Source organism: Artemia sp. Qi Xiang Cuo, chromosome 1 (assembly GCF_049724085.1).
Source record: "Artemia sp. Qi Xiang Cuo chromosome 1, ASM4972408v1, whole genome shotgun sequence".
NCBI lineage: Eukaryota > Metazoa > Arthropoda > Branchiopoda > Anostraca > Artemiidae > Artemia > Artemia sp. Qi Xiang Cuo.
In genome coordinates, this window is record NC_142794.1 from 92,829,817 (window position 1) to 92,855,590 (window position 25,774).

General features: G+C 35.4%; 1 protein-coding gene across 1 annotated transcript in view; it reads right to left on the minus strand.

Annotated features, from left to right (window-relative positions):
• Positions 1-25,774, minus strand: part of LOC148956928 (uncharacterized) — a 93,280-nt gene that overhangs the window by 3,364 nt on the left and 64,142 nt on the right. Inside the window, exons 18-24 of the mRNA XM_089092643.1 lie at positions 19,462-19,633; positions 15,493-15,623; positions 14,565-14,736; positions 13,765-13,895; positions 11,265-11,394; positions 2,190-2,323; positions 764-872 (exon numbers count right to left, since the gene is read on the minus strand). Coding sequence (XP_088948769.1) covers positions 764-872; positions 2,190-2,323; positions 11,265-11,394; positions 13,765-13,895; positions 14,565-14,736; positions 15,493-15,623; positions 19,462-19,633 — 979 coding nt within the window. The remainder of the gene's footprint in view (positions 1-763; positions 873-2,189; positions 2,324-11,264; positions 11,395-13,764; positions 13,896-14,564; positions 14,737-15,492; positions 15,624-19,461; positions 19,634-25,774) is intronic.

A 25,774-nucleotide genomic window follows, 5' to 3' on the forward strand; every position in this document is an offset into this window, starting at 1 on the left:
GACCATACTCTTGGCCAATGGTGCTACCACCTGGGTCACCACTGATCTCTCTAGTTATCTCTTTGGAGGTCAAACGGAGCCCCTGTCGATATACTAATGACGATATTTCTCGTGAACACTTTTCCTACCCTGCCTGGGTTCGGGCAAAAAATATACGATTGTAGAAAATAACTCATTCTTCCAAAGGTCACTTCACAAAACATCTATAAACTTTGAAAATAGTGTTTTGTTTTAAGTTACAGTAATTTTGGTAAAGTCAAAAGACTTTCGTTTTACTAAATGCGCGACGCAATAGCTTTCGTTAGTTGTCAGTTATTGTAGCATGCTTACATTTTTTCTGTTATTCTACGAACCATTACCTACTCGTTTTAACTAACGTTTATTGCATAATAATGATTATAATAGGCTGCGACAAATGGTGTAACCAAAAAAAAAGAAGAAAAGAAAATGAATGAGTAAACCACCAAGAAGAAAAAGTAGCATTTTCCTTTAAACCTGAAAAATTCTAGCATAAGCTACACATCTTCATAAAGTCACTAAAATAAAACACAACAAAAATAACACTAGCAAAGAAAAAAGGCTAATATTCTGCATATAGTCTAAAATCGTCAAAAAAAAACAAAGAAAACATAAATGGCTTAAATCTTTTCTTCTCAGTATCGGGCTCCATTTACGTAATCCCCTATTTTCATGGTAAACAGATTAATTACAATTACAAAGACAAAATAGTACCAACTATAGAAAATCAGCTCATTCAACTCACCTTGTTTAGCAGTCCATGTATTTTCATCAAGTTCAGCTGGTTTAACTGGTTCAAGGACAACTTGAGGAGCTGCATTAACATAACCAGACTCGCTTTGATTAATAGCGGACTACAAAAAAAAAACATTTGAAATAATTGTAAGAGTAGTTTTTTTTTCTGCAAAGGAATCTGATACCTGACGGGGTATCCTGGGACGCAGTCAGGGGTGGATCCAGGATTTTTTTTTTAGGGGGGGGGCGCTAAATAGGTTGAGCCGATAAACCTGCGTTAGGAGCAAGTTTAATTAACGCCAACTTGAGTTAATTAAGTAAATTACACTACTTTAGACTACGCTAGGGGGGAGGGGGCCGCGCCCCCCTCTGGATCCGCCACTGGAAGCAGTATTATCCAATAGTCCAGTAAAATTACGAAAAAAAAGGCCGAACCTCGGCATTTGAGCAACAAAAATATTTTTGGTACCAAAATGTTCACAAAAATTCACATAATAACATACCCAAAATCGGAAGTACAGAACTATCCCTTTTATAAGGAAAAGGGAGAGGATCTCGAATTTAAAGTTAGGCAAAACACAATATTTTCTGGATTGAAAGATCATTTCCTTTTAATTAAAGTCTGGGGAGACCAAAAATGAAATCAGAATAGACAGATTCTATCACTTAGTACCCATTTTCAGCCTGAGCGCTGTTCTAAGATTGTTTATTTTAATTTCTGTTCGTCTGGGATTCCATTTACTCTTTTATTAATTTCTGATCGCTCTGAGTTTGCATTATTATAGGAATTTATTTATGCCGGTCTTCTGCCTTTTATCATCTTTGGAAACCTTCTTTTCTTAAACGTTGTTTCTAAGTTAACCCTCAGGCAAGGCTCAAAGGGACCTTTCAGGCGCACTACAACGTGGTGAGAGGAACAGCGGTAAGTAAAATTCAGCTTTTAGAAATTAGTAAGTAGCGAATATTGAAAAAATTAAAAAAAAAAATTTAATAAAAAAAAAGACAGATATAAAACTAAGGCAGGCTAAATTATTTAGCTAAAAGTTAACTTACAATTTAATTAGCTAAAAAAAAAAAAAAACAGATTTGACTGAAAAGATTAATCCATAGAAAATTACTCATAGTAAATCAAAATAAATTCAAAGAAAATAGCCGTATAGGAAAATATTATATTGCTTTCTTTTTCTCATGTACATCATTAAACTTAGAATTGATAAATCAAATGTATATTTCCGTATCATTTGTATTAGATAAATTATGTGGGGAAGAAAGGATAAAAGTTCCTATGCAGTCATATTTTCTGATTTTAAACTTGAACAGACCGTAATCATGATCTATATGCTAATTTTAAGAATAAATAGATTCTTTTATCAAAATAAGGCAGTATATCAGTATAGTTTGGAATTTATCAACTTTATAAGAAAAAATAGACTTACTTGTGCGGCTGATGCAACACTTCTCTTTGGAATTGTACCTGAAGGACTCAGCTGTGCTTCAGCTGATTGCAAAACTGAGGCTTCATGTCGAGTGACTTTGTCTAGGTCAGCACCAATTCTAGTGTTTCCAATTTCTTGAAAACAAAGACAATAACTAGAATAGCGACAACAATACAACAAGAAATTTGTTACGCTTAAAGTCGGATATAATACTATCCCTCTGATTTTTCCCAACAGAGCTACTACTACCACTACTAATACTAACAACTCGCTGCAGCACCAAGCCCCCTGAGACCAAAGCAGCTAAGCACGATCCTTTATACCAATCTATCCAAAGCCCCCTCTTGACACCCTCCCAAGAAGTTCCCATTTCCCTTAAATCTTTACTTACATCTTCCCACTTCATTTGGGGACGGGCTGCTTTTCATTTGCTCCCAGACGGTTGGCTAACAAGGATAATTTCCTAACAGGACTACTAAGGTATAACCGAAGGCTCAGCTCTGAATTGCAAGAACCAATAATATTTAAATCACACAAAGGTACTGCTAACACCTTACCATAGCCTACATTATTAGAGCCTCAGTTAACTTTCGTATATATATATATATATATATATATATATATATATATATATATATATATATATATATATATATATATATATATATATATATATATATAAAATAAAAGTTCAAAATAGGGATAAAATCCTTTTTAATAGACAGTGTATAATAAATTTCACAAAAAATACCAGATATTTCGGTCACATATACAGTGACCGTCATCAGTAGTAAAACATCATTAGCAGAGTTTTACTACTGATGCGTCATGCGTCATTAAAACTGTTTTTGTTTTTTTATTATTTGCATTTTTCACGTCTTCAGTGGTTCCTGAAATTTGACAGGACTTTCTATGATGATGATTTACTTATAACCCACTTATAATCGAAAAATAGTGGAGTAATAAAGAAAAGAAAGAAAATGAAGACACTTTGCAATAATTCTCTTCTTTCAAAGGATATAACATGCATCACATGTATTCACTTTCGGTGGTCCAACAGCATTATTTGTATCTTCTATGTATATATAATATACTAATGGAAAGGCTCTAGGTATAAAATGTCTTTGCCCTCTCCCCATTTTCCAAGGCCCTCTTAAAACTTTTGGGCTGACCGAATTAGAGACCTCTGAATAAAAATACTCTACAGTTCCTTTCGGTCACATTATTCACATTTTCTGGATATTCAATTAACGGGTTAGTTAATTATGAAATCTGTAATATAAAATGTCTCTGAGATTCTTAATAAATTCTCTAAATTTAGCATTCAGTAGTTTCGTTACTTTCGTATTCAATCTAATTTTTCAAATACATATATATTTGAAAATGCTACCGTTGTTCTAAATGGGGCGAAATTTTCCACGGCGAACTTTTTGGCGAGGGGAGAGGGAAGTCTGGTGGCTGTGGACATTCCATACTAAATGACTGATTTTTTTTACCATTCTTCGACTTTTTCACCTTTATCCAGTCTGGTACTACCCCTATTGTGGAAAGCATGATGTAAAAAAAAATCGATATTTTGTTTATTCATTCAGTGTATTATTGTGTTTCTTTTATTTAGGGAATTGATTTCTCTGTGAATGGTAATTTTTGAAGATTATCTGGTGGGTTTTGTGGAGGTGTCCCGCATGGGTGAGAATTACCCGCGGGGGAATTTCTCAACTACTTTTAAATTTAAAAATACAATCACTAAAAGTACAAAAGTCGTAAAACCTACTCGCTAAATTTTACTAGTATCATGTCCTAAACCGACAGCGAGGGTTTATATAGACGTCTAGTATGAATTTTGGGAATTTATTCTAGCTTTCCGTATACTACAAAATGACTTCGCTGTGACTAGGATAATGAAGGAACCACATGGTTGTGCGTCTTGGACGCAAAGTGCAAAAGTCGTAAAAAAAAGTACTCGTTAATCTTACTAGTGCTTAAAAGCGTTAATCTTACCAGAAAGCCTGAATTCTTAAAATGTGAACGCACCTGAGATTGTGGAGGTCCAAAACCGACAGCGAGTTATTATATAGACGTCTAGTATGAATTTTAGGAATTTATTCTAACTTTGCACATACTTTAAAACAACTTCGCTGTGAGTAGGATAATGAAGGAGTCGCATGGTTGTGCGTCTTGGACGCAAAGTGCAAAAGTCGTAAAAAAACTACTCGTTAATCTTACTAGTGCTTAAAAGCGTTAATCTTACCAGAAAGCCTGAATTCTTAAAATGTGAACGCACCTGAGATTGTGGAGGTCCAAAACCGACAGCGAGTTATTATATAGACGTCTAGTATGAATTTTAGGAATTTATTCTAACTTTGCACATACTTTAAAACGACTTCGCTGTGATTAGGATAATGAAGAAGTCGCATGGTTGTGTGTCTTGGACGCAAAGTGCAAAAGTCGTAAAAAAACTACTCGTTAATCTTACTAGTGCTTAAAAGCGTTAATCTTACCAGAAAGCCTTAATTTTTAAAATGTGAACACACCTGAGATTGTAGAGGTCCAAAACCGACAGCGAGTTTTTATATATTCGTCTAGTATGAATTTTGGGAATTTATTCTAGCTTTGCGTATACTTATAATATCAGAGGGGCGCATGGTTGTGCGGTTTAGACGCAAAGTTCAAAAGTCGTAAAAACTACTCGTTAATCTTATTAGTGCTTAAAAATATTAATCTTACCAGAAAGCCTGAATTCTTAGAACGTAAACGCACCCGAGATTGTGGATGTCGAAAACCAACAGCGAGTGTTATATAGACTTCCAGTTTTTAACTTTCCTTTTTGATTATTTGACATTCCCATTTCTTTCTTGACATTCCTATTTCTTTCTTTTTTCTTTGCGGCATTATACATTTCTATTAATTTATTCTAGCTTTTTGCATACTTAATAATGACTTGCTGTTGCTAGGATAGTGAAGGACGGCTGCTCGTATTTTTGCAATGTATATATTGTGAAATTTCCCTCATGAAAATCAAGATTTATTAAATACGAAGGGGAAGGAGGAGCAGTGAAGAATTTGCTGTTTTCTTAAATGGAAGAAACAATTGTTGTCTAATGTTATGTCAAAAAAGAAAAACAAATAGATGGATTTATATCCAAAAAATGGCAAAAGTTGATTAAAGTGCTAAGTCACTCATATACAGATGGAGGTACTTCCCTAAGATCGGTCCAAATGACTAAGAGTTTAAGCTGTACTTTTCTTCATAATGAAGGATCAAAGTAAAAATTATTATTCCTTTTCAGCTGTTCATGTAAAAATCAAGATTAGAAACTTCTTCGGCTGGAAGGTTGAGGATAAGTGTTGAGTTGCAAAATACTCCTTTTATTTTATACTTGTTCACAACGCTTTTTCTTAAGATATACCACAAAACATTGTATCTTCAAACTGCATTTGCTACCAAAAAAGATGATTATCTCTGATATGTTGTGACGATAGATGACCGACCAATTCCCATAATTTTCCCTTCCGAAAAAAAACCTTTAGTAACATTTTACCGAAAAATGTCTGAGGTGGCAGAAGGTTGTTGCTTTCGTTCTTTCACAATTTTCGCAGACAAGGGCACTGAATTCAGTTTCTTCGCTTCTTTTTGACCACACATAATCTCTGCCATTTTTACAGCAGCTGGTATGACCAAATTTTCACTAATAGTGGATGGTTTCTTATTTGAAGCATTCAAACAGGCTACTTCAAAGCTAGCTCTTGATGCTGAACGCTGATCAAATGTACCAAACAAGTTGCTATTCAACCTTTGTCTTTTAGCAGATTTTTCTAATTTGGGGAAAGTATTCTCGCGGTTTGGAAGACAGGTGGGAATGCAAATTATCTAAATGTTTCTTCAACTAACTTTTTTTTGAAAGATTCTGAAGTCAGTATTTTCATACATACAACCCACTGTGGTTTCACTGTACCATTGTCTTCTATTTGTGGAAAACCGTAATTAAGGAATTCGTCTTGGTATGTCCTTTTTCTATTTGGAGTGCGCAAATATTCGAGAACTCGAGAACACATAGTGGTGGGGAGTGAGGTGGCGTAACCTGCATATGTTGCTAAATTGTTTAAGTTGAAAAAAATACTCACAGGTTTGTTAAAATAGTGAATTGAAAATACATACTTTTTACTCACAAAAGTTACATTTTTACCCCATTTGGGGTAATTTACCCCGGTTCTCCACCCACTGCTATAAATGATAATTCTTTGGGCCCAACAACTGAACTATCAATTGTGATAAGATATGAAAATCGACAACCTCGGCACCAATACGGGCAGCTAAAGCAAAGGCCATTGCTAAATTGTCTGAAGTAATCAAAATTCAAAAATATGTCTATAATGAAAATAAAGAGCAAAGACACGAACGGTTAGAAGAAAAGTGACAGCGTGTCAATAATGAAAATGGAGAGCAGACACATATGGTTAGAACGAGATGTGACACCGAGCATGCGAGCGAGTCGATGAAAATCAACCTGGACAGCGAGAATCAAAACGTGTCAAAATTGAAAATGATAGCGATGATGATTGGTTTTGGAATATTGACATGGATAAGCCATCAACGCCTACAATACCTTTGGAGAAAAAAACAAACAATGGTTGGCGATACGTATTTCATAATGACGAAAGACAAGCCGAGGTAAAACGGACCAAACATATTGAAAATGATAGCGATGATAATTGGGTTTTGGATATTGACATGGATAAGGTAATCAATACCTACCATACCTTCGAAAATCAAAACATGGACTAGATAATTCGCTTGAAGAAGTTTTAGTCCCACCACCTGAACAATTAAAAGAAACAGAGGTTCAGCGATGTCTTTCATACAAACGTAATTTTACAAAGGCACTTTCTAATTTAAGATCCAACAGCGATGTGTGCACAATGTATTATTTATTTTTTTTATCTTAGGCCAGGGTACTTCGAATCGAATGACATGTCGTAGAAACTCGAAAAGGGCTCGTTCGATTAAGAATTGAAACGGCTAGTGCCCTCTATAAGTCGAAAGTGATTGGAGGGCAACTAACCCCATCCCACGCCCACCATTTTCCCAAACACATTCAATCATACTTTTTAGATAGCTATTTTGTTCAACGTGGTTGAAATGTCCGGAAACTATGTGTTTGAAGATGACCCCGCCCCCCCCCCCCGCCCCCGCCCCAGTAAGGGTGATCCTATAAACTTCGGAGGGGGCTCATTGGATTGCTATTGAGAAGTTTTTGTGTCCTTTTTGAAATTCAGAGTAATAGGAGGATAGATACCCCCCCCCCAAACCTAGAATTGTTCTGAAATGCATCTGATAGAAATTGTGAGATGGCCATTTGTTGTCGTAGAAACTTCAACAAAAGCTCATTCGATCGGAAACTGAAAGGGCTAGTGCCCCTTTTAATAGGCAAAAGGGATTGTAGGGCAACTAACCCCCCTCCCAAAGCCACAATTTCTCCCAACACATTCAATCAACATTTTCAGATAACCATTTTGTTTAACGTAGTTGAAAGGTATGGAAAATATGTATTTGAAGATTACCCCCCCCCCCCACCCAGCCCTCAGGGCACGGGTTGTAAGTTATGGGGCATTTAAGGTTTATATAGGAAGGATGATCGTATAAACTTCGGAGGGGGCTTTTTGGATTGTTAATCAGAAGTTTTAGTGCTCTTTTTAAGATTCAGAGTGATCGGAGGGCGGATACACCCCCCCCCTCCCCCACAAAACTCGTATTTTCCCGAAATTTATCTGACAGACATTTTGAAATGACCATTCGTTGTCGTAGAAACTTAAAAAAAGGCTCATTTAATTAGAAATTGAAAGGGTTAGTCTCCTTTTTAATAGTCAAAAGTCATTGAAGGGCAACTAACCCCCCTCCGACACCCACCGTTTCCCAAAGCACTACAATCAAAATTTTGAGATAGCCATTTTATTCAACGTAATTGAAAGGTCTGTAAACTATGTCATTAAGGATGTCCCCCCCCCACAGCCCTCAGGGCAAGGGTTACAAGTTATGACCTGGGGACATCTAAGGTGTATATTTAAAGGGTGATCGTAAAAACTCTGGGATGTGCTCAGTGGATTGGAAATCAGATGTTCTAGTGCCTTTTTTAAGATTCAGGGTGATCAGAAGGTGGATACCCCCCCCCTCAAACCTCTTATTTCCCCGAAATGAATCTGATAGAAATTTTGAGATGGCCATTTTTTGTCGCAGAAACTTCAAAAAGAGCTCATTCAATTGAAAATTGAAAGGGCTAGTGCCCTTTTTAATAGTCGAAAGTGATTGGAGGGTAACTAAACCCCGTCCCACAACCACCATTTCCTCAAACATATCCAATCAAAATTTTGAGATAGCCATTTGTTCAACGCAGTTGAAAGGTCTGAAAATCATGTCTTTGAGGAGAATAACCCCCCTACAGCCCTCAGGGCAAGGGTTGTAAGTTATTCCTTGGTGGCACATAAGGTATATATATAGAAAGCGTGATCTTATAAACTTCGGAGTGCTTTTTAAGATTCAGAATGATAGTAGGGTGGCTACTCCTCCCCCCCCCCCCACACACACACTTTGTATTTTCCCGAAATGCATCTAATAGAAATTTTGAGATGGCCATTTGCTGTCATAGAAACTTCAAAAACAGTTCATTCGATTGGAAATTGAAAGAGGCAGTGCCCGTTTTAATAGTCGAAAGTGATCGGAGGGCAACCAACCCCCCTACATCCCCCTCAATTTCCCAAAACACATCCAATCAAAATTTTGAGATAGTCATTTTGTTCAACGTAATTGAAAGGACCGGAAATTATGTGTTTGAGGATGATCTCCCCCCACTGACCTCAGGGAAAGGTAAGTTCTGCCCTGGGGCATATAAGGTATCTATAGAAAGGGTGATCTTCTAAAATTAGGAGGGGGCTTGTTGGATTGGTAATCAGAAGTTCTAGTGCTCTTTTTAATATGCGGTGATCGGAGGGTGGATAACCCTCTCCCCTGCAAACCTCATATTTTCTCTTAATGCATCTGATAGAAATTTTGAGATGCCATTTGTTGTCGTAGAAACTTCGAAAAAGACTCATTCGATTGGGAATTGAAAGGTGTATTGCCCTTTTTATTAGTCAAAAGTGATCAGAGGGAAAAAGGCCCCCCTCCAACGCCCATCAATTCCCAATACACATATAATAAAAATTTAGAGATAGCCATTTTGGTCAGTGTAGTTGAAAGGTCTCTAAATTATGTATTTGACAACCCCCATACCTTCTCAAGACCATAACATAATTTGCACTTTACTAAAAATAAAATGGCTGTGAATTGTCAGTTTAGTATACATATACTGATATATATTCCTTAGTTTTAATGAAATTTAATTTATTAAACTTAAAAAAGTTAAAACATTTAAACGTATTTGCTTATATAAATCATACAATTAACCAAACCAAACTCAAAAAGAGCAAAAATTAACATAAGTAGGGCTGATAACCCCCATGCATTCTCAAGACCAGAACATAATTTGCACTTTACTGAAAATAAAATACATTTAAAATGTTTTAACTTTGCTTTTACTTATTTAAAATGTTTTTACTAAATATATAAAGGGGGAAATCCTCCCCATTGCACTCTAACTACAGCACGAATGTACCCTTTTCAAGAGTAACAAGAGATTGGAGGGCAAACCGTCCTTCTCTCAAGCCCATCCATTTTCCAAACGCCTCCAGTCAAAATTTTGACAGCCATCTTGTTCATCATAGAAGAACGGTCCAGCAGCAATTTCTTTAGGGATATTCGGCATCTCAACCCCCCACAATTATGCAATTTGTTCATTGTTTTAAAACTAAATATTGCTTTAAAATAAGTCAAAAGCCATTGTGCCAAAAAGACCTCAGCAATATATCGAGAACGACTGGGGGTATTAAGTCGAAACTTTTGGGGATACTACTATTACTACTTCTGCTTTTATAATTTAAATAAATAAAGAGTGTCAGAGGTTGTCAAAGAGCACAGATAGAATCTTTTCGGAATGATATTAACTTTTATTTTTCAGGTCAACTTCAGAAGCTATAGAATTAAATTAAAAATTACTGTTTGTGTCAGGATTAGAAATTGTTGAAAAGGTTTCTCCAACATACAAATAGCAACACATACTATGGCTTGTTATAGAAGAAAACTGAAAAGATATACAATATTTTTTTCCATGAAAAAGACTGTCAATAAAAATCGAACAAAAATTAATTCACAAACCTTTTTCCACAAGACAAGTTTTTCAAAGAAAAGTAAAGAGCTCCATTAGGCAAAGAATGTGCAAAACTAAAGTATAATCTTTCAAGCGTAAACCTACGACAAATCCCAATCAATTAATAAATGAAACTAAAAACGAACAGAAATTACAATGAACAGGCGAGTCAAACTCAAAACGACCAGAAATTAACATGAGTAGGGCTGATAACGCCCATGCCTTCTCAAGACCAGAACACAATTTGTGCTTTACTGAAAACAAAATACGTTTGAAATGTTTTCACCTTTCTTACTTTCATAAATTAGAAAATTATCAAAACCTTAACGAAGAAATGTCAGTATGTCAATTTAACTAATAATCCATGGTCATTTGTTTGTTTGTTTTTTTCCATTAAAGCGCAAATTGTTTTGGTCTTGAGAAGGCATTGGGGTTATCATCCATATTTATGTTAATTTTTGCTCGTTTTGAGTTTGACTCGGCTATTCATTGTAATTTCTGTTGGTTTTGAGTTTGATTTATTTATTGATAGTGATTGATGTGTGGTAGTTTTACGCTTGAAAGATTATTTGACTTTACTTTAGCACATTCTTGGCGTAATGGAGCTCTTTACTTTTCTTTGAAAAACTTGTCTTGTGGAAAAAGTGTTTTTAAATTAATCAAAATTAGACTCAAATTGTCTGTGTTTAGAAGACAAGCGACAATGAGAATCCTATATAGGAGCGTGCCGGGGCCCAGCATATAGATTAAGAACACAAGATGCGACTATTCAATCTATAGAGTTTAAAAAAACATGAGCATTAATATCAAAATTCCTGAGAAAAAGTCTACTTACTTTCTTCAACCTGCCTTCCCTGAAGTTTTTCTTGGGAACGAATACCCTCTGACTCACTTCGAGTGCCTTCAACAGATTGTAGAAAATTCCGACCTCTTGCCGCAGAAGGTTCGTTTCTATTTGCTGCCGACTATAAACAAATAAAAAATCTTACATTATTCGGAAAGAGTGCATAAATAAGGAAAAGTGTAGAAAATAAAGTTGTATTCCAAAAATTGTCGTTTTGTATTAGACACTGTATACGGTATTAATATGATAATAAATATTGTCATCTAAACACCCTGAAAATAAACATTTCTAGCACTAGCATTGAAAACGTAGGCCAATAATATTTCCCAGAGTCAAGAACGATTAAATATCGGTTTCTATGCTGCGAGTACACTTTTCGAAGCAACCTATAAAATGACCAGCCATCCCTCCTTCATAATTACAGTAGCGCCAAATAAAAACACATCATTGGAATCACAATAGTTAAAAACTCCTACTAGGAAACTTACACTCATAATCTTTATCAGCAAGGAAAATCAAATTTTTGGAATTTTCCATGATGGACCCTGATGCGTCCCTCTTTCTCTATTTTTTTCTGCTTTGTTTTTCTATGATGCTAACAGGGTACTAAAATATAATAGAAAATTGTTTTTAGCCTCATTTAAAAGCTAATTTCTTACATCTAACTGGTTTTCAACTAATTTTTTAAATTTCCAATATAGTCTAAAAACTAGACAAGGTAATAAATTACTTTTTGGGATCTAATTAAGGGTTCAAAATGGATTTTGCCCCATAAATTGTTACTTAATTTATAAAAAGCATAAAAAACACATTTAAACATTCACATTTACCGGGTGTTTTTTTTTTTTTTTTTTTTTTTTTTTTTTTTTTTTTTTTTTTTAGCAGAGAAGGCTTTTTTACTCAGTACCACATTGAAGACACATCATTCAGCTATACTCTACAGAGTATAGCTATTATATATATGTATATTATACATATATATTATATATTATACATATATATTATATATTATACATATATATTATACATATTAAACATATACATATGTTTACATACTTGAATTAGAAAATATGTTTGGGAAAGGTTCAAAGCCTTATTCTGCTCTTTGAGAAATTTACGAGACGTCTTTTTCTTACTAGCAGGAATTGTGATACCAATAGATATCAAATTTGATATCAAATTTGGTCTTACCAGTCAAAAGTTACAATCCTGGGAATATTTGCCTTATTTTCGAAAAAAGGGGGAGCACCCTTTTAAAAGTCATAGAATCTTAATGAAGCTTCTATCTAACTATCAGATTCAGCGTATCAAAGAGCCCTGCTGTAGAGGTTTCAAGCTCCTATCTGCAGAAATGTGGAATTTTGTATTTTTTGCCAGAATAAAGATCACGGATGCGTGTTATTTTTTTTTTTTTTCAGGGGTGATCGTATCGACCCAGGGGTCCTAGAATTTCGCATAAGAGCTCATTCGAACGGAACTTAAAGGTTGTAGTATCCTTTTTAAGTGACCTAGCTTTACTAAAAAGGGCCTAGAATGTCGCAAGAGGGTTCATTTGAACGGAAATTAAAATTCTAGCACCTTTTTAAGTGATCAAAAAAATTTGAGGGCAACCCTCTCACACTCGTTTTTCCCCAAGTCAACTGATCAAAATTTTTAGATTGCCATTTTATTCAGCATAGTCGAAAAATCTAATAACTGTCTTTGAGGATGACTTAATGCCAAGGCCGTATCCAGGGGGGGGGTTACCCAGTTTGACCCCCCCCCCCCAAATTTTTGCCCGAGTCGAAAATAAGTCGAAAATTAGTAAAACCTAGGTAAAAATCAGTAAAATTAGTCGAAAACTGAGTCAAAAATTAGTAACCCCCCCCCCCCGAAAAAACATCATGGATCCGCCCTTGCTTAATGCCCTACAGTCCTCGGGGGAAGGGCTGAAAGCTATGAACTTTGCCCATTGTTTACATATAGTATTGGTTATTGAGAAGTATACAGACATTTTCAGGGGATTTTTTTTTCTGATGGGGGGGGGATTTTATGAAGGGAATGTCAGATTTCCCCGTATTGTTTAGAAAACGATCAGAAATCAAATAAAAAAACAAGTTTTTTCAATTGAAAGTAAGGAGCAACATTAAAACTTAAAACGAACAGAAATTATTACGTATGAGGGGGTTCACCCCCTCGTCGATACCTCACTCTTTACGCTAAAGTATTTTTAGTACTTTCCGACAGTTGAAACCTTCAATCGACAGCTGCCAATTGCCGGTGGTTGGATCTCTAATTTCAGTCAGTAGACTGATTTGTGAAAATTATATTATGAGTGCTGGGAGGAGTAAAAAAAAATTCCAAAATCGCGACCTATCCAGATGGGTTGTTTTGTTTAAAAAGAAAAATGTTAGTATGCCAAGTTTCAGAAGAAAATAGTGCCGTTTCCGGGAAAACCATTAATATCATTAAAAAAACACACACTTCAAAATTAGTATGACCAATTCCTTACTTGAGCAGCTGCTCCAACGCTTCCCTTCGGTATAATTCCCTGATGTAGTTGTGCTTCAGCTGACTGAAGGGCGGCAGCCTCATGTCTTGTCATATTATTTAAATCAACCTCTAGATGAACATTTCCAACATCTAGAAAGATTATTGTATTAAGATATAACAAGATATTTATTAAAACAATAGCAGCTTTGTGCGTATGCATATGAGTTTATAGATTAATGCCAACGACTCTATGGTACTGGATTAATATCAATCAAACGATTCGTGGGCTAAAAAACCATAACATAGTAAGAATCACATTATTGATACACATTATTGATTTCAGCACTACTGGCAGTATAGTACACTATCATTTAAGCATAATATTTCGACTACTATTTTTTTTAATAGTCATAAATTTCGACTACTATTTTTATAGAGGATTTTGGAAAGAGGGATTTTTTTTACGAAATTCTCAGTTTGTTTCCCAGGGGCGCCAATTCACAATAATTTAGCGGGAGGAGGCAAGATTTTTTTCTAATTTTGTTCATGGAGATACAAAATAAAAGGTATATATTGGAATGCAGAGGAGAAGAACCAATTTTTTTTTATATTGTTGAGGAAAATACCAAAGAAAGATCCCGCCTGCTCCTCATAATCCTTGCTAGATTGAGTTAGCATCATAAGGCAAATAAATGAATATATAGCTTCTACATCTTTGTTACTTGGTAAAAAAAATGGAATTTTAAACATAATAAGTTTGCGACATAATAGCTGGGGAAAAACAAAGAAAACTGCAAAACCTTGAAATATTTATTTTACCTTCAACAACCTTTCCAGGTGAAACGTTAACAGCAGGAGGAAATTGTTTCTGCCGTCCAGCTACTGTGGCACTTGTTTGTCTTCCAGCCCCTCGTGTGCTTCGTTGCGGCCGTTGTGAACCCTGTACAGCACCAGGCTGTTCGAAAAATGGCTCATTTCGTACTGCAGCACTCTTCATAAAAAATATATATATATATATATTTAAACAAACATTTATTTATACATGTTTACATATAGCCCTGTATAAATACACAACTATAACAAAAAAATAATAAAGGAGAACACTTAAAAATTCGACAAAACCAAAAAAGATGGAAAACAATAATTTGTTGAAATTAATTAAGACCTTAAAATTGGCCATTTGAAGAAAGTAATGAAGTTTATCACTTTTTAAGCTTGTGTTCACTAGGCGTCCTGTTCTTATACAGATGCTTTTTAAAAATCTACAGTTGATTCTTCGTGAATTGGTATACTGTGAATTTCATTCGAAATTTGTTATTTCAAGTCCTTCAGAGCTCTTGGTCAAGTTTTGCACACTTTACTCTTGAGATAGATCCTTACGAGAAAAAGTACGAACGGAAAATAATTTGGTGATCTAGGGGGCCAAAGAACGCAACTGTATCTTTAGGTTGCATGGTTACCCTATATTTCTGAATATGAAAACACAGTAATATCAATATCTAAATCTGAACCGGTTAAATTGGAGGGTAGCGATTCTAAACACTACCCATGCAAATGATTCATGGATTTTACATATATTTTATAATATTTTCACAGAATTACAACATTTACAGCATACTCCCAGTTTATAGCCATTTCAGAAGTCATCTCATTTAAAAATAGACTAGACACTCCTCCCGATTGCTCCAGAAAAAAACAATTTTAAACCATGAAATTAATGTGAAAAGAAATACGATCATTTCCTCACCTGAGCTGCAGCTCCAACGCTACCCTTTGGTATAATACCCTGATGAAGTTGGGCTTCGGCTGATTGCAATACTACAGCTTCACGTCTTGTCATATCGCTTAAATCAGCCTCTAGGTATATATTTCCAACATCTAGAACGATTAAGGTAAGACATGATACAAAAATAACACCTTTATATGCATCTATGTTTAAATAAATATGTCAACAACTCCGTGGTACTGGGTCAATATCATAATGAGTTTTCCAATAAAAAATACTGTAAAAACGCAAGGATTTAACTAAGGACAGACCAATGATTTTTTTGCACTTAGGTAATAATTTGTTTAAGAAATAATGTGATTAGCATAAGAAAATACACCACAAAATAAAACAAATGAATGAAAGCACGCTTTTTATGTATATATATATATATGGGACAGTCATTTCTGTTTTCTTTTTTTCCAATTGATAAATCTTTCAAAAAGCTGTAGTTGCCTTTCTAGCGTCACAGCTACTTCTAAATATGTTGAATAGGTTTCAGGATTTCGCGCTATTGTGACATGACAATGTAAAATATACTAAAGAATAGGATATACTACAGGATACTTGAGTAAGGGAGTAAACAGGATATAATTGGTGAGTGAAAAAAAATGTAGCCAAAGAAAAATGGTACATGTAGTAAATCAGAAATAGTGTTAATCCGCTAAATAAACAAAGTAGTGTTAATCCGCTGGATCCATGACTGTTTCGACTGGGGCCATTTTAACAATGTGCGCCCATCTAATAATGCTTTATAACAAATAAAAACAAGGAGTTTAATTATTAAAAACCTTTTGAATAAAGAACTTCAGTCTATTTACTGGCTTAATATTTTATACAAAAGAACCAATCAGCTCTTTGCGTTCTTTTTACTGACTCAGAATTTAACAAAGGAAGCAGGCGGTAGGTGAAACTTCGGGATTTCTGCAGCAAGTGGTGCATGACTCATATATTCTGCCAATTTTCTTACAATGACAGAGCCTCTTTGTTAGAATATTTTCATTTTTGCATATTTGTTATGACAGATGCTTGGATATTTGTGTTACACTCGTGGTTGCACCCATTACAACTAGGACTTCATTAACTTACCTATGTTTGCCAATAGGTATATGCATCCGTGCAACAAGGCCCTGCTTCTTGCACACATCAAGAAGCAAATGTCAGTTGCCTATGAGAACATTGTTTCAAATAAGGTGCAATTTAACCGTTTAATTCTTGTCAGATTGTTCAACGCCATTATTCTTGCTCTACCGCACATATGTCGCGCCCTTTTGGAGAATTTTTACTCGCACAGACACTAAGCAAATCAGATCGCACTATTATTTTTTTGAAAATATCTCCTTCCCCTCCTACCCTGGAACCGAAACTCGTTTGTGTCTAATCGTTATGATACAACTGATCCCTGTACTGCCGTTGCAACAGGAATTGTGAATTTCAATGAGAAACTGTCACACGAATGGAGGAGCCAAATCCTGCAGTAGTAATATAATGGACACAGTAGGATGTAAATGTTTTTTGTCTACGCCCATTGTCATAGAAAATTTCTTTTTGTTTTGTTTCCTTTTGTACATTTGCTTGTGCTGTACTCTAGTCTATAATTTTATTGTCTTATGACGATTATGAATAATTAGCATCATGGGACCAGCAAATGAACACAGAGCTCCTACTTGTTTTTCATACCTTTAAGTACCAAACACTATAAATTCAATCTGATTATTTAAATGGTTATGTGGAAACTTATTCAGCCAAGCACGTACCTGGAGACTCAATTTTTAATGAAAATTAAATAAAACAAACAAGTTTTTTTAACTGAAAGTAAGGAGCGACATTAAAACTTAAAACGAACAGAAATTATTCCGTACATGAAAGGGGCTGTCCCCTCCTCAGTGCCTCGCTCTTTACGCTAAAGTTTTTATTGTTTAAAAAAAAAATAAGAGTTGTGAAAAAGTCAAAATTTAGCGTAAAGAGCGAGGCGCTGAGGAGGGGACAGCCCCGTTCATATACGTAATAATTTCTGTTCGTTTTAAGTTTTAATGTCGCTTCTTACTTTCAGTTAAAAAAACTTATTTTTTCTTATTTCATTTTTGAATGTTTTTGAATTAATGCAGGTTTTGATTTTGGCTCACCGTACATGAATAATTAAAACAAAATTTGCTTATTAATTTTACTTTTATTTGGTTAAATGCCTTTCTCGAAACTTGTTGAATTTTATTTACGAACTTTTTTATTAGTAATAAATATACGTAACTTACGAATTAACTTACGTATCGAACTTCTATATTTATATATTTTTAATACGTATATTAGGGGGTTTACCCCCCAGTCAATACCTTGCTCTTTAAGCTAAAGTTCGAATTTTGTTCCAATTCTTTAAAAATGACCCCTTAATCACAAAGGCCGTTAATTAGAATAAATAGCTCTTACGAAAGTACCAAAAAATGTTTAGCTTAAAGAGCGAGGTATTGACTAGGGGGTGAACCCAATCATATAGCTAATATTTTCAGTTCGTTTTAAGTTTTGATGTTGCTCCTTACTTTCAGTTGAAAAACTTGTTTTTTTTATATTTAATTTCTGATTTTTATTTTAAATAATGCTGGGGAGTCTGGCGCCCCCTTCATAGCAATGTCCCTTCCCCCATGAACACTTCTTCCATGGAAATATCCCCCCACATAACTCCCGACCCCCCCCCCCCACTGCCAGAAAAAAATCCCCCTTGAAAACGTCTGTATACTTCACAATAACCCATGCTATATGTTAACATTGGGTAAAATTCATAACTTTCAGCACTCCCCCTGGGGGCTTCGGGGGATTAAGTCATCCTAAAAGACATAGTTATCGCATTTTCGACCATACTAAACAAAATGGCTATCTCAAAATTTTGATCGGGTGACTTTGGGAAAAAAATGAGCGTGGGAGGGGGCCTAGTTGCCCTCCATTTTTTTGGTCACTTAAAAAGGGCACTAGAACTTTTAATTTCAGTTCCAATGAGCCCTCCTAAGGTATTCTAGGACCACTGGGTCGATACGATTACCCCTGGGGAAAAGGAAAAAAACAACAAATAAACACGCATCCGTGATCTTTCTTCTGCAAAAAATGGAAAATTCCACATTTTTGTAGATAGGAGCTTGAAACCTCTACAGTAGGGTTCTCTAATACGCTGAATACGATGGTGTGATTTTCATTAAGGTTCTATAACTTTTAAGGGGGCCTTTTCCACTTTTTTTCGAAAATAAGCCAAATTTTCTGAGGCACTTAACTTTTGATGGGTAAAATTAAACTTGATGAAACTTATATATTTGAAATCACAATTAAAATCTTATTCTTTTGATGTATCTATTGGTATCAAAATTCCTTTTTTTAGACTTTCGGTTACCATTGAGCCGGGTCGCTCCTTACTTACAGTTCGTTACCACGAACTGTTTGAAAACCTCAAGCACAGCTATGCAGTTTTACATAGCGGCTGTAATACCCTATTGATTCTTGTATTGCTCGACGACGAGATGCAGAGAAAGGGCGTGTTTTGTCCGTTTGGTTAGGATTGTTTGTAAACAAGAAAAACTTCCAATTCGGCTCAGTAGGGCAACAAAGGAGAGTATTTACACAAGAAAAAATAATTATAGAAAAATCAAAAGAAAAATCGTAGAAAATCCGGTTTTCAGGTATGAATAGACCTAGGACTGAACAACCGGACAAAGAAAGTTTTCATTTTCACGCCTTCGCACTTTAACAAAGTCACTACCCGATAATCTGAATAAGGAAAAAAAGGATGGAAAGAGAAGGAAGAAAGGATGAAAATCTGAAAGAAAGAGAACCAGAATATTGAAGAGAGAAGGAAGAAAGGAATAAAACCTGAAAGGAAGAAAACTTGATGGAAAGGAAGCAAAAATAAGGACGAATTCAGAAGAAAGAAGAATGAAAAGAGAAGGACCAGAGGATGAATTTCAATTTTACCTTCAACGGCCTTTCCTGGGGACACGTTTACAGCAGGAGCAAATTGTTGCTCCCGTCCAGGTGCTGTAGCACTTGTTTGCCTTCCAGATCCTTGCATACTTTGCCGTGGCGCTTGCGATCTTTGTACAGCACCAGGCTGTTCAAAAAATGGCTCATTTCGCACTGCAGCACTCTTAAAATATATGTCCAATATACATGCATATATTAGCACTATTGAAACACATAAATTTTGAATGTGTATACATGGATTTGTATTCTTATCGTTTCAGGATTAATTGCAGGTAATTCTAAGTTTCTTGCTTGAAAAGCTTGGCTGCAAATCACTGAACAGACCGATCAGCCGAACAGATCCATGAATTTTTATATATGTACATATTTACCCTATTTTAAATAGGCAATAAGTCTTCATAGCCCCCAGGAATTCTCTCATCCTAGTAACAAAGCCTAGTAACGAGTAAACCACGGCCCACACTAGCCAAGAGTTTAAAATTTGAGTTCTCATTTGTCAAAAGTGTGTCAATTGCCATTTATAGCTGATTAAAGAATGGTAACTATTATTTCGATTAATCTTAATAATAAAAAGTATATTGCGAAAATAAATTTATAGGAATTTCGAACGAGCCTGGAAACCATTGAAAATGCTATTGGATCGAAAAAAAAAACAAGTTAGCATTGGAATTGTCGTGGCAAAAAACCCTTTTCGGGAGAATTACCTACACTGCATAAAGAGAACACTCTTTCGCAATGGAAGCAGGGATAATTTTTTCCCCCAGGAGTAATCATTTTAAACAGTTTGTCATAGAATTTTTGGGAGAGGGCTAATTTGAACGGATATCTCCATAAATAGTGCTCTTTTTAAGTAAAAAATAAACAAATCGTGCCCCAGCAATGAGGCGTTTTCTGCCATTTGTGTTACCAACGTCCATTCCTACAGAATGGAAATTCTAACATAATCAATTGATTTTTAATAGTTTAAAACCTTAAGCAAGAGGCTTCGAACTCAAAACCCTCCACCTTCTTGATATGTAATAGCAGAGTGGCATGTTCTGCTATTTTGTGTCACAAAACGTTATTTTGGGCTCAAAGATGGCCAAATACCAAAGATTAGGAATGCTAAGAAAGCCAGTCAATTCTACACGATCTAAAACCCTAAATACAAGGTTTCAAACCTTACCCTTCTCCAATTTTGACAAACTATGGCAAAGTGGCGTTTTCAATCATTTGTGTCACAAAACCAGAAGGTTAAAATACAGGGGAATACAAATGGTAAGAGAGCCAATCAATTTTTCATGGTCTAATGCTCCACAGATAAAATTTCTAGCCCTTTCCCCTGTTTTGGAAAACAAGGAAAAAGGTTTCTTTTGCATCTTGTTACCACCATTTAAAAATAGACAACCCTGAAGTTTTAATCCCATGATCATGAATGGACAGAATTTCAAAACGTATGACCACAAGTATTTCTGCAAGATTAGATGAAGTAAGCGATAGAAGAGACTCGCAGCAAACAGATTATAATAATCAATGGTGAGCAAAACCCCAATTTTTGGGTAATTATCAAACAGTTCGTGGTAACGAGCTGTAAGTAAGGAGCGACCCGGCTCAATAGTAGCCAAAACTCTAAAAACAAGAATTTTGATATGAACAGCTACATCAAAAGAATCGTGTTTTTAAGGTGATTTTAAATATGTAAATTTCATCAAGTTTAGTTTTACCCATCAAAAGTTACGAGCCTGAGTAAATTTGTCTTATTTTCGAAAAAAAGGAAAACACCCCCTATAAGTCATAGGATCTTAATGAAAATCACACCATCAGATGCAGCATATCAGTGAACTCTACTGCATAGGTTTCAAGATCCTATCTGCAAAAATGGAGAATTTTGTATTTTTGCCAAAAGAAAGATCACAGATGCGTGTTTATTGTTGTTTTTTTTCCTAGGGGTGATCGTAACGAGCCAGAGGTCCTAGAATATCGCGAGACGGCTCAATCGAACGGAAATTATAAGTTCTGGTGCCCTTTTTAAGTGACCAAAAAAATCGAAGGGCAACTAGGCCCCCTCCCAAGTTCATTTTTTCCCAGTCACCAGATCAAAATTTTGAGATAACCATTCTGTTCAGCATAGTCGAAAAATCTAATAACCAGATCTTTGAGGTTGGTTTAATCCCCCAAAGTTCCCGGGGAAAGGGCCACAAGTTATGAACTTTGCCCATTGTTTACATATAGTATTAGTTATTGGGAAACATACCGACATTTTCAGGGGGGATTTTTCCTGGTGCAGGGGGAGGTTAAATGGGGATCTTTCCACGGAGGAATTTTCCATGGGGGAAGATAATTTTTCCATAAAGGGGGCACCGGATGTCCCAGCATTCTGTAAAAAACGATCAGTTGATTCTTCAATTAAATGAAAAACAGAGTTTTTGCAACTGAAAGTAAGGAGCAACAATAAAATTTAAAGCGAACAAAAACTATTAATTATATGAGGGGGTTCGCCCACTCGTCAATACCTTGCTCTTTACGCTAAAGTTTTTTAGTACTTTCAAAAGAGCTATTTATTCTAATTGAGAGCTATTGTGATTCAGGGTTCATTCTCAAAAAATTGGAACAATATTCGAACTTTATTGGAACAAAATTCGTAAAAACGCAACAAAAACGCATGAAAACAAACTTTTGATGCTTTTCTTAAGGCTTTCTTTGTAAACACCCCTCCCCCCTCAAAACACCCCCCTCTAACAAAAATCCTTGATACTCCCTTGGTCAAAAGTATAGCCTATGTTTAAAACCCTTGAAAAACTATGTTAGCATGGTTAGTTCCATCACCCAAATTTAACAAAAAAATCTTTTTGAGGAGCTTATTTGATTTTATTTAAAAAAAACGGAAACAATAAATTTAAAATATGAATTTTTTCTTATGGAATTAAAGATCGAGGATATAACACAAAAGGAACAAAAGCATTGCTTTGCCAATTGCGCAAAATATATCTACAAAACTGGCTCAAATATTCTGTCTGTAGAATTATAAAAACTAATACTTTACTGAAAAACGAGTTTCCTTGAATGTTTAGAGAATTAATAGAGAATTGTAAACTAAAAGCTATCTATATCGTTTAAATAGTGTAGGATAGTCATAGAATTTTCTGCTCCCGGGTTAACATTTTTGTTGTTTTAAGTTAGTTGTGTTTTCAGTAAACTGCTAGTTCTTAGAACTGAACACATATTCGAATATGTTATGAGTCAGTTTATTTGAGTTAGTTTTATAGATTACTTTTGGCTATTAATTTCTGTCTTTGATTAGTTTTGTAGATTGCATGTCAGCTACTTTGTTTTTTAAATTTATTTTGTAAAAGGGGTGACGGCTCTTCCAGGGACTTTTAGTTAGATTTGTTTTCGGATTCTTGCAAGAGCGTATGCATTTCTCTTCTTTTGTATGGCTATAACATAAAAGCAAGGAACTATATCTTGTTAGATGTCATACAAGTCATTAAGTTTCATACATAGTTGGCTAAGTTACACCTCGTTTTGTCTCACGGCTAGGGAACGGAGTTGGAAGCATCAGACAGTTTTCTTTGTTTTTCATTTTGGGAGGGGGGGGAGAAGTCCAAGCGTACTTAGAATGTTGAGTTTGGGGGAAGGGGATAGCTATTTCTTCTGGTCTACTAAAACATCAGAATAATAAATGTTTGTACGGGCACAGTAAACGTATCACTGATAACACTTACTATGTGAAGCTTCAAAATTATACGGCAAGATTATTTGCAAAAGATAAAGTCAAACCATTTCTCGGTCTTACATCGAAATAAGTGAATTTTCAGCAAGTAAATTTCCCCTATTTTTATTGTTCAGCATTTGAAATACGACAATATCGAATGAAGGAGAAATAAGAAGATTACCGTAAAATTGAAGCGTCATCGAAGTTTCTATTTTTTATTATATTATATTATATAGGGGGGCCCAGGGCCGTATCCAGGATTTTTCATTCAGGGGGGGGGGAGGGAGGGGGGTCAAATGAGAAAAACTTTTGAAAAACGTAATAAAAACTAGTTAAATTTGCTGTTTTGTTACGTTTTTACGAGTTGGACAAACATTTTTTGGGGACAAATCCCCGACCCCCCCTGGGTATGGTCTTATGGAGCCATCTATTTTAAGAATTTTCAATGATTTAAATTAGAAAAACCAGTGCTATTAGACTACTCTTTAAAAATTGACTAAAAATAGCAAAAACATTCAAAGATTTTGGTGGCACATAATACACAAGTACCGAAATTTGTTCCCCCTACGGAAATAAAAAAAAACTAGTAAAATTCTCAAATTTGAAAGCCTTAATTTCCACGGGGAGGTACTTTCCGGGGGGGGGGAATTTTCAGCGGGTAGGGGTATTTTCCGGGGGGAATTTTCCGGGTGGGGTATTTCCCGGGGGAAACTTTCCGGGGGAGATGGGGGTAATCGCCTTGAACCAAAGATTTTTGTCGCAATAAGAAGGACACAGAGGTTAGAAAGAGCAGAAACGTCTATACACAGTGACTAAATATAGATAATTTCTTAAACCACATTGGCCTGACATCACATAAAGAAAGAAAAACGAGCAAAAAAGGGATAATTCAGTTTATCTTGGTCTCCCATACATTAAAGGGATTTCAGACCACATTTCAAAAAATCTAAGGAAAAATAACATTTACACTTATTATAGACCCAGAAAAACTATCAGGTCCCAAATTTATCAAGGTAAAGACCCTATACCGATAGGTGAAAACTCCGGTGCCTACAGAATTCCTTGTTCGTGTGGTCTTTGGTATATCGGAAGAACAAATCAGCGACTAACAGATAGATTAACCCAGCATTCTAGTTCAATTAATAATACAATTAAAAAGCGGAAAAAAGCAGAAAATTTTGACTCTGCCCTTGCAGAGCACATTTTTGAAAAACCAGACCATACTATTTTGTTTAGTCAAGCTAGTCTTATTTCGCATGATAAAGGTATTGTCCAGCACTACAGAGAAGCTGTTGAAATTTATAAATACCAACATTTAGGTCTAGCTTTAAACAGAGATTCCGGTGATTTAAGAATAAACGAGTCATATTTCGGTTTTCTCAAAAGAGAAGCTGATACGTTAGTAATCCCTGAAATAAACCTTGAACCACTTTCCCAGTCATCTAATCAAACACGTGAACAACCCCTTAGGTCTCAAAGGGTGTCTGCAAGAAATGCCTTAATTAAAATCCGAAATCAAAGGACATAGTTTTCCAACTTATTTAATTGCTGGTTCGTTTTGTTTTTTCGAGTGAAAGAATTGATTCCTTTCATTTATCAGTTGCTCGCTAGTATCCGTCGATGGCAGTTCATGTTTTTTTAGATTTTGTGCAAATCGCGGATATTGGCGAATAACTCGCTTTTATGGTTGTTAGGTAGTTGGTTTTAATTCTTTTAATTTTTGGCTTTTATTGATACTTTGTTTCGTTTCGCGCTGAAGAAGAGAGGCGTTTGTCCTCTCGAAATATTCGCTTTGTATTTTCAGTATCGTCATTTGGCCTCTAAAAACCCCAATTTTTCTCGTTTTTATTTCTTTATGTGATTTCAGGCCAAAGTGGTTTAAGAAATTATCTTCGTCATGCTTATGGGGAGCATTCAACCGATGTTGTCACTACATTCATATCTCTTGTGAGAAAAAAGCTAATTTGATTAATCAACAGTATTTTCTTCATAATTGTAAAATGAACCGTATTTTACCCAAGTCAATGCGACCTTCACTTCACTTAAACACACGTAACGAACGGAAATTTACAGAACGTATAGGGTTTGGTATTTTAAATCATGTTATTAGTGACTGCAAAAGCAAGCGCTACCGGTTAAATCAGGATATTTTCAGGCTTGAGCGAGAAATATTATATACGCTTTCCTATGCTGATTTTCATCAAATTAAGGCTATTGCTGAAAATTCTTTTCAGCATGATTTTGGGATCTCTAGACAAAGACTTTCTGAGAAATTACACCGTTTAAAGTTGGAAAAACTCTCTAATAATCCACCTTTTGTCCCAAATGCGTTTCCTGGTCATGCTGTGATAAATCTCAGCTCCACGCCCCTTACAACAGAGCAAAATCAGGTTCTATCGAAAGGATTGAAATTTTCGATAACCCCTTCTAAAATACCTCATAGTGAAAATATCGCGAACACAGAGGGTGCTTTTCATGACTCTCGTGCGGATATTGGAGAGATTGCTGAGGTTAGAGCAGAATTTCTTGAAACTTTGCTGGATTCACCTTCTATTGATAATTGATATTTTAAAATATTTAGTAAAACTAAACACTTGGTCTTACACTCAT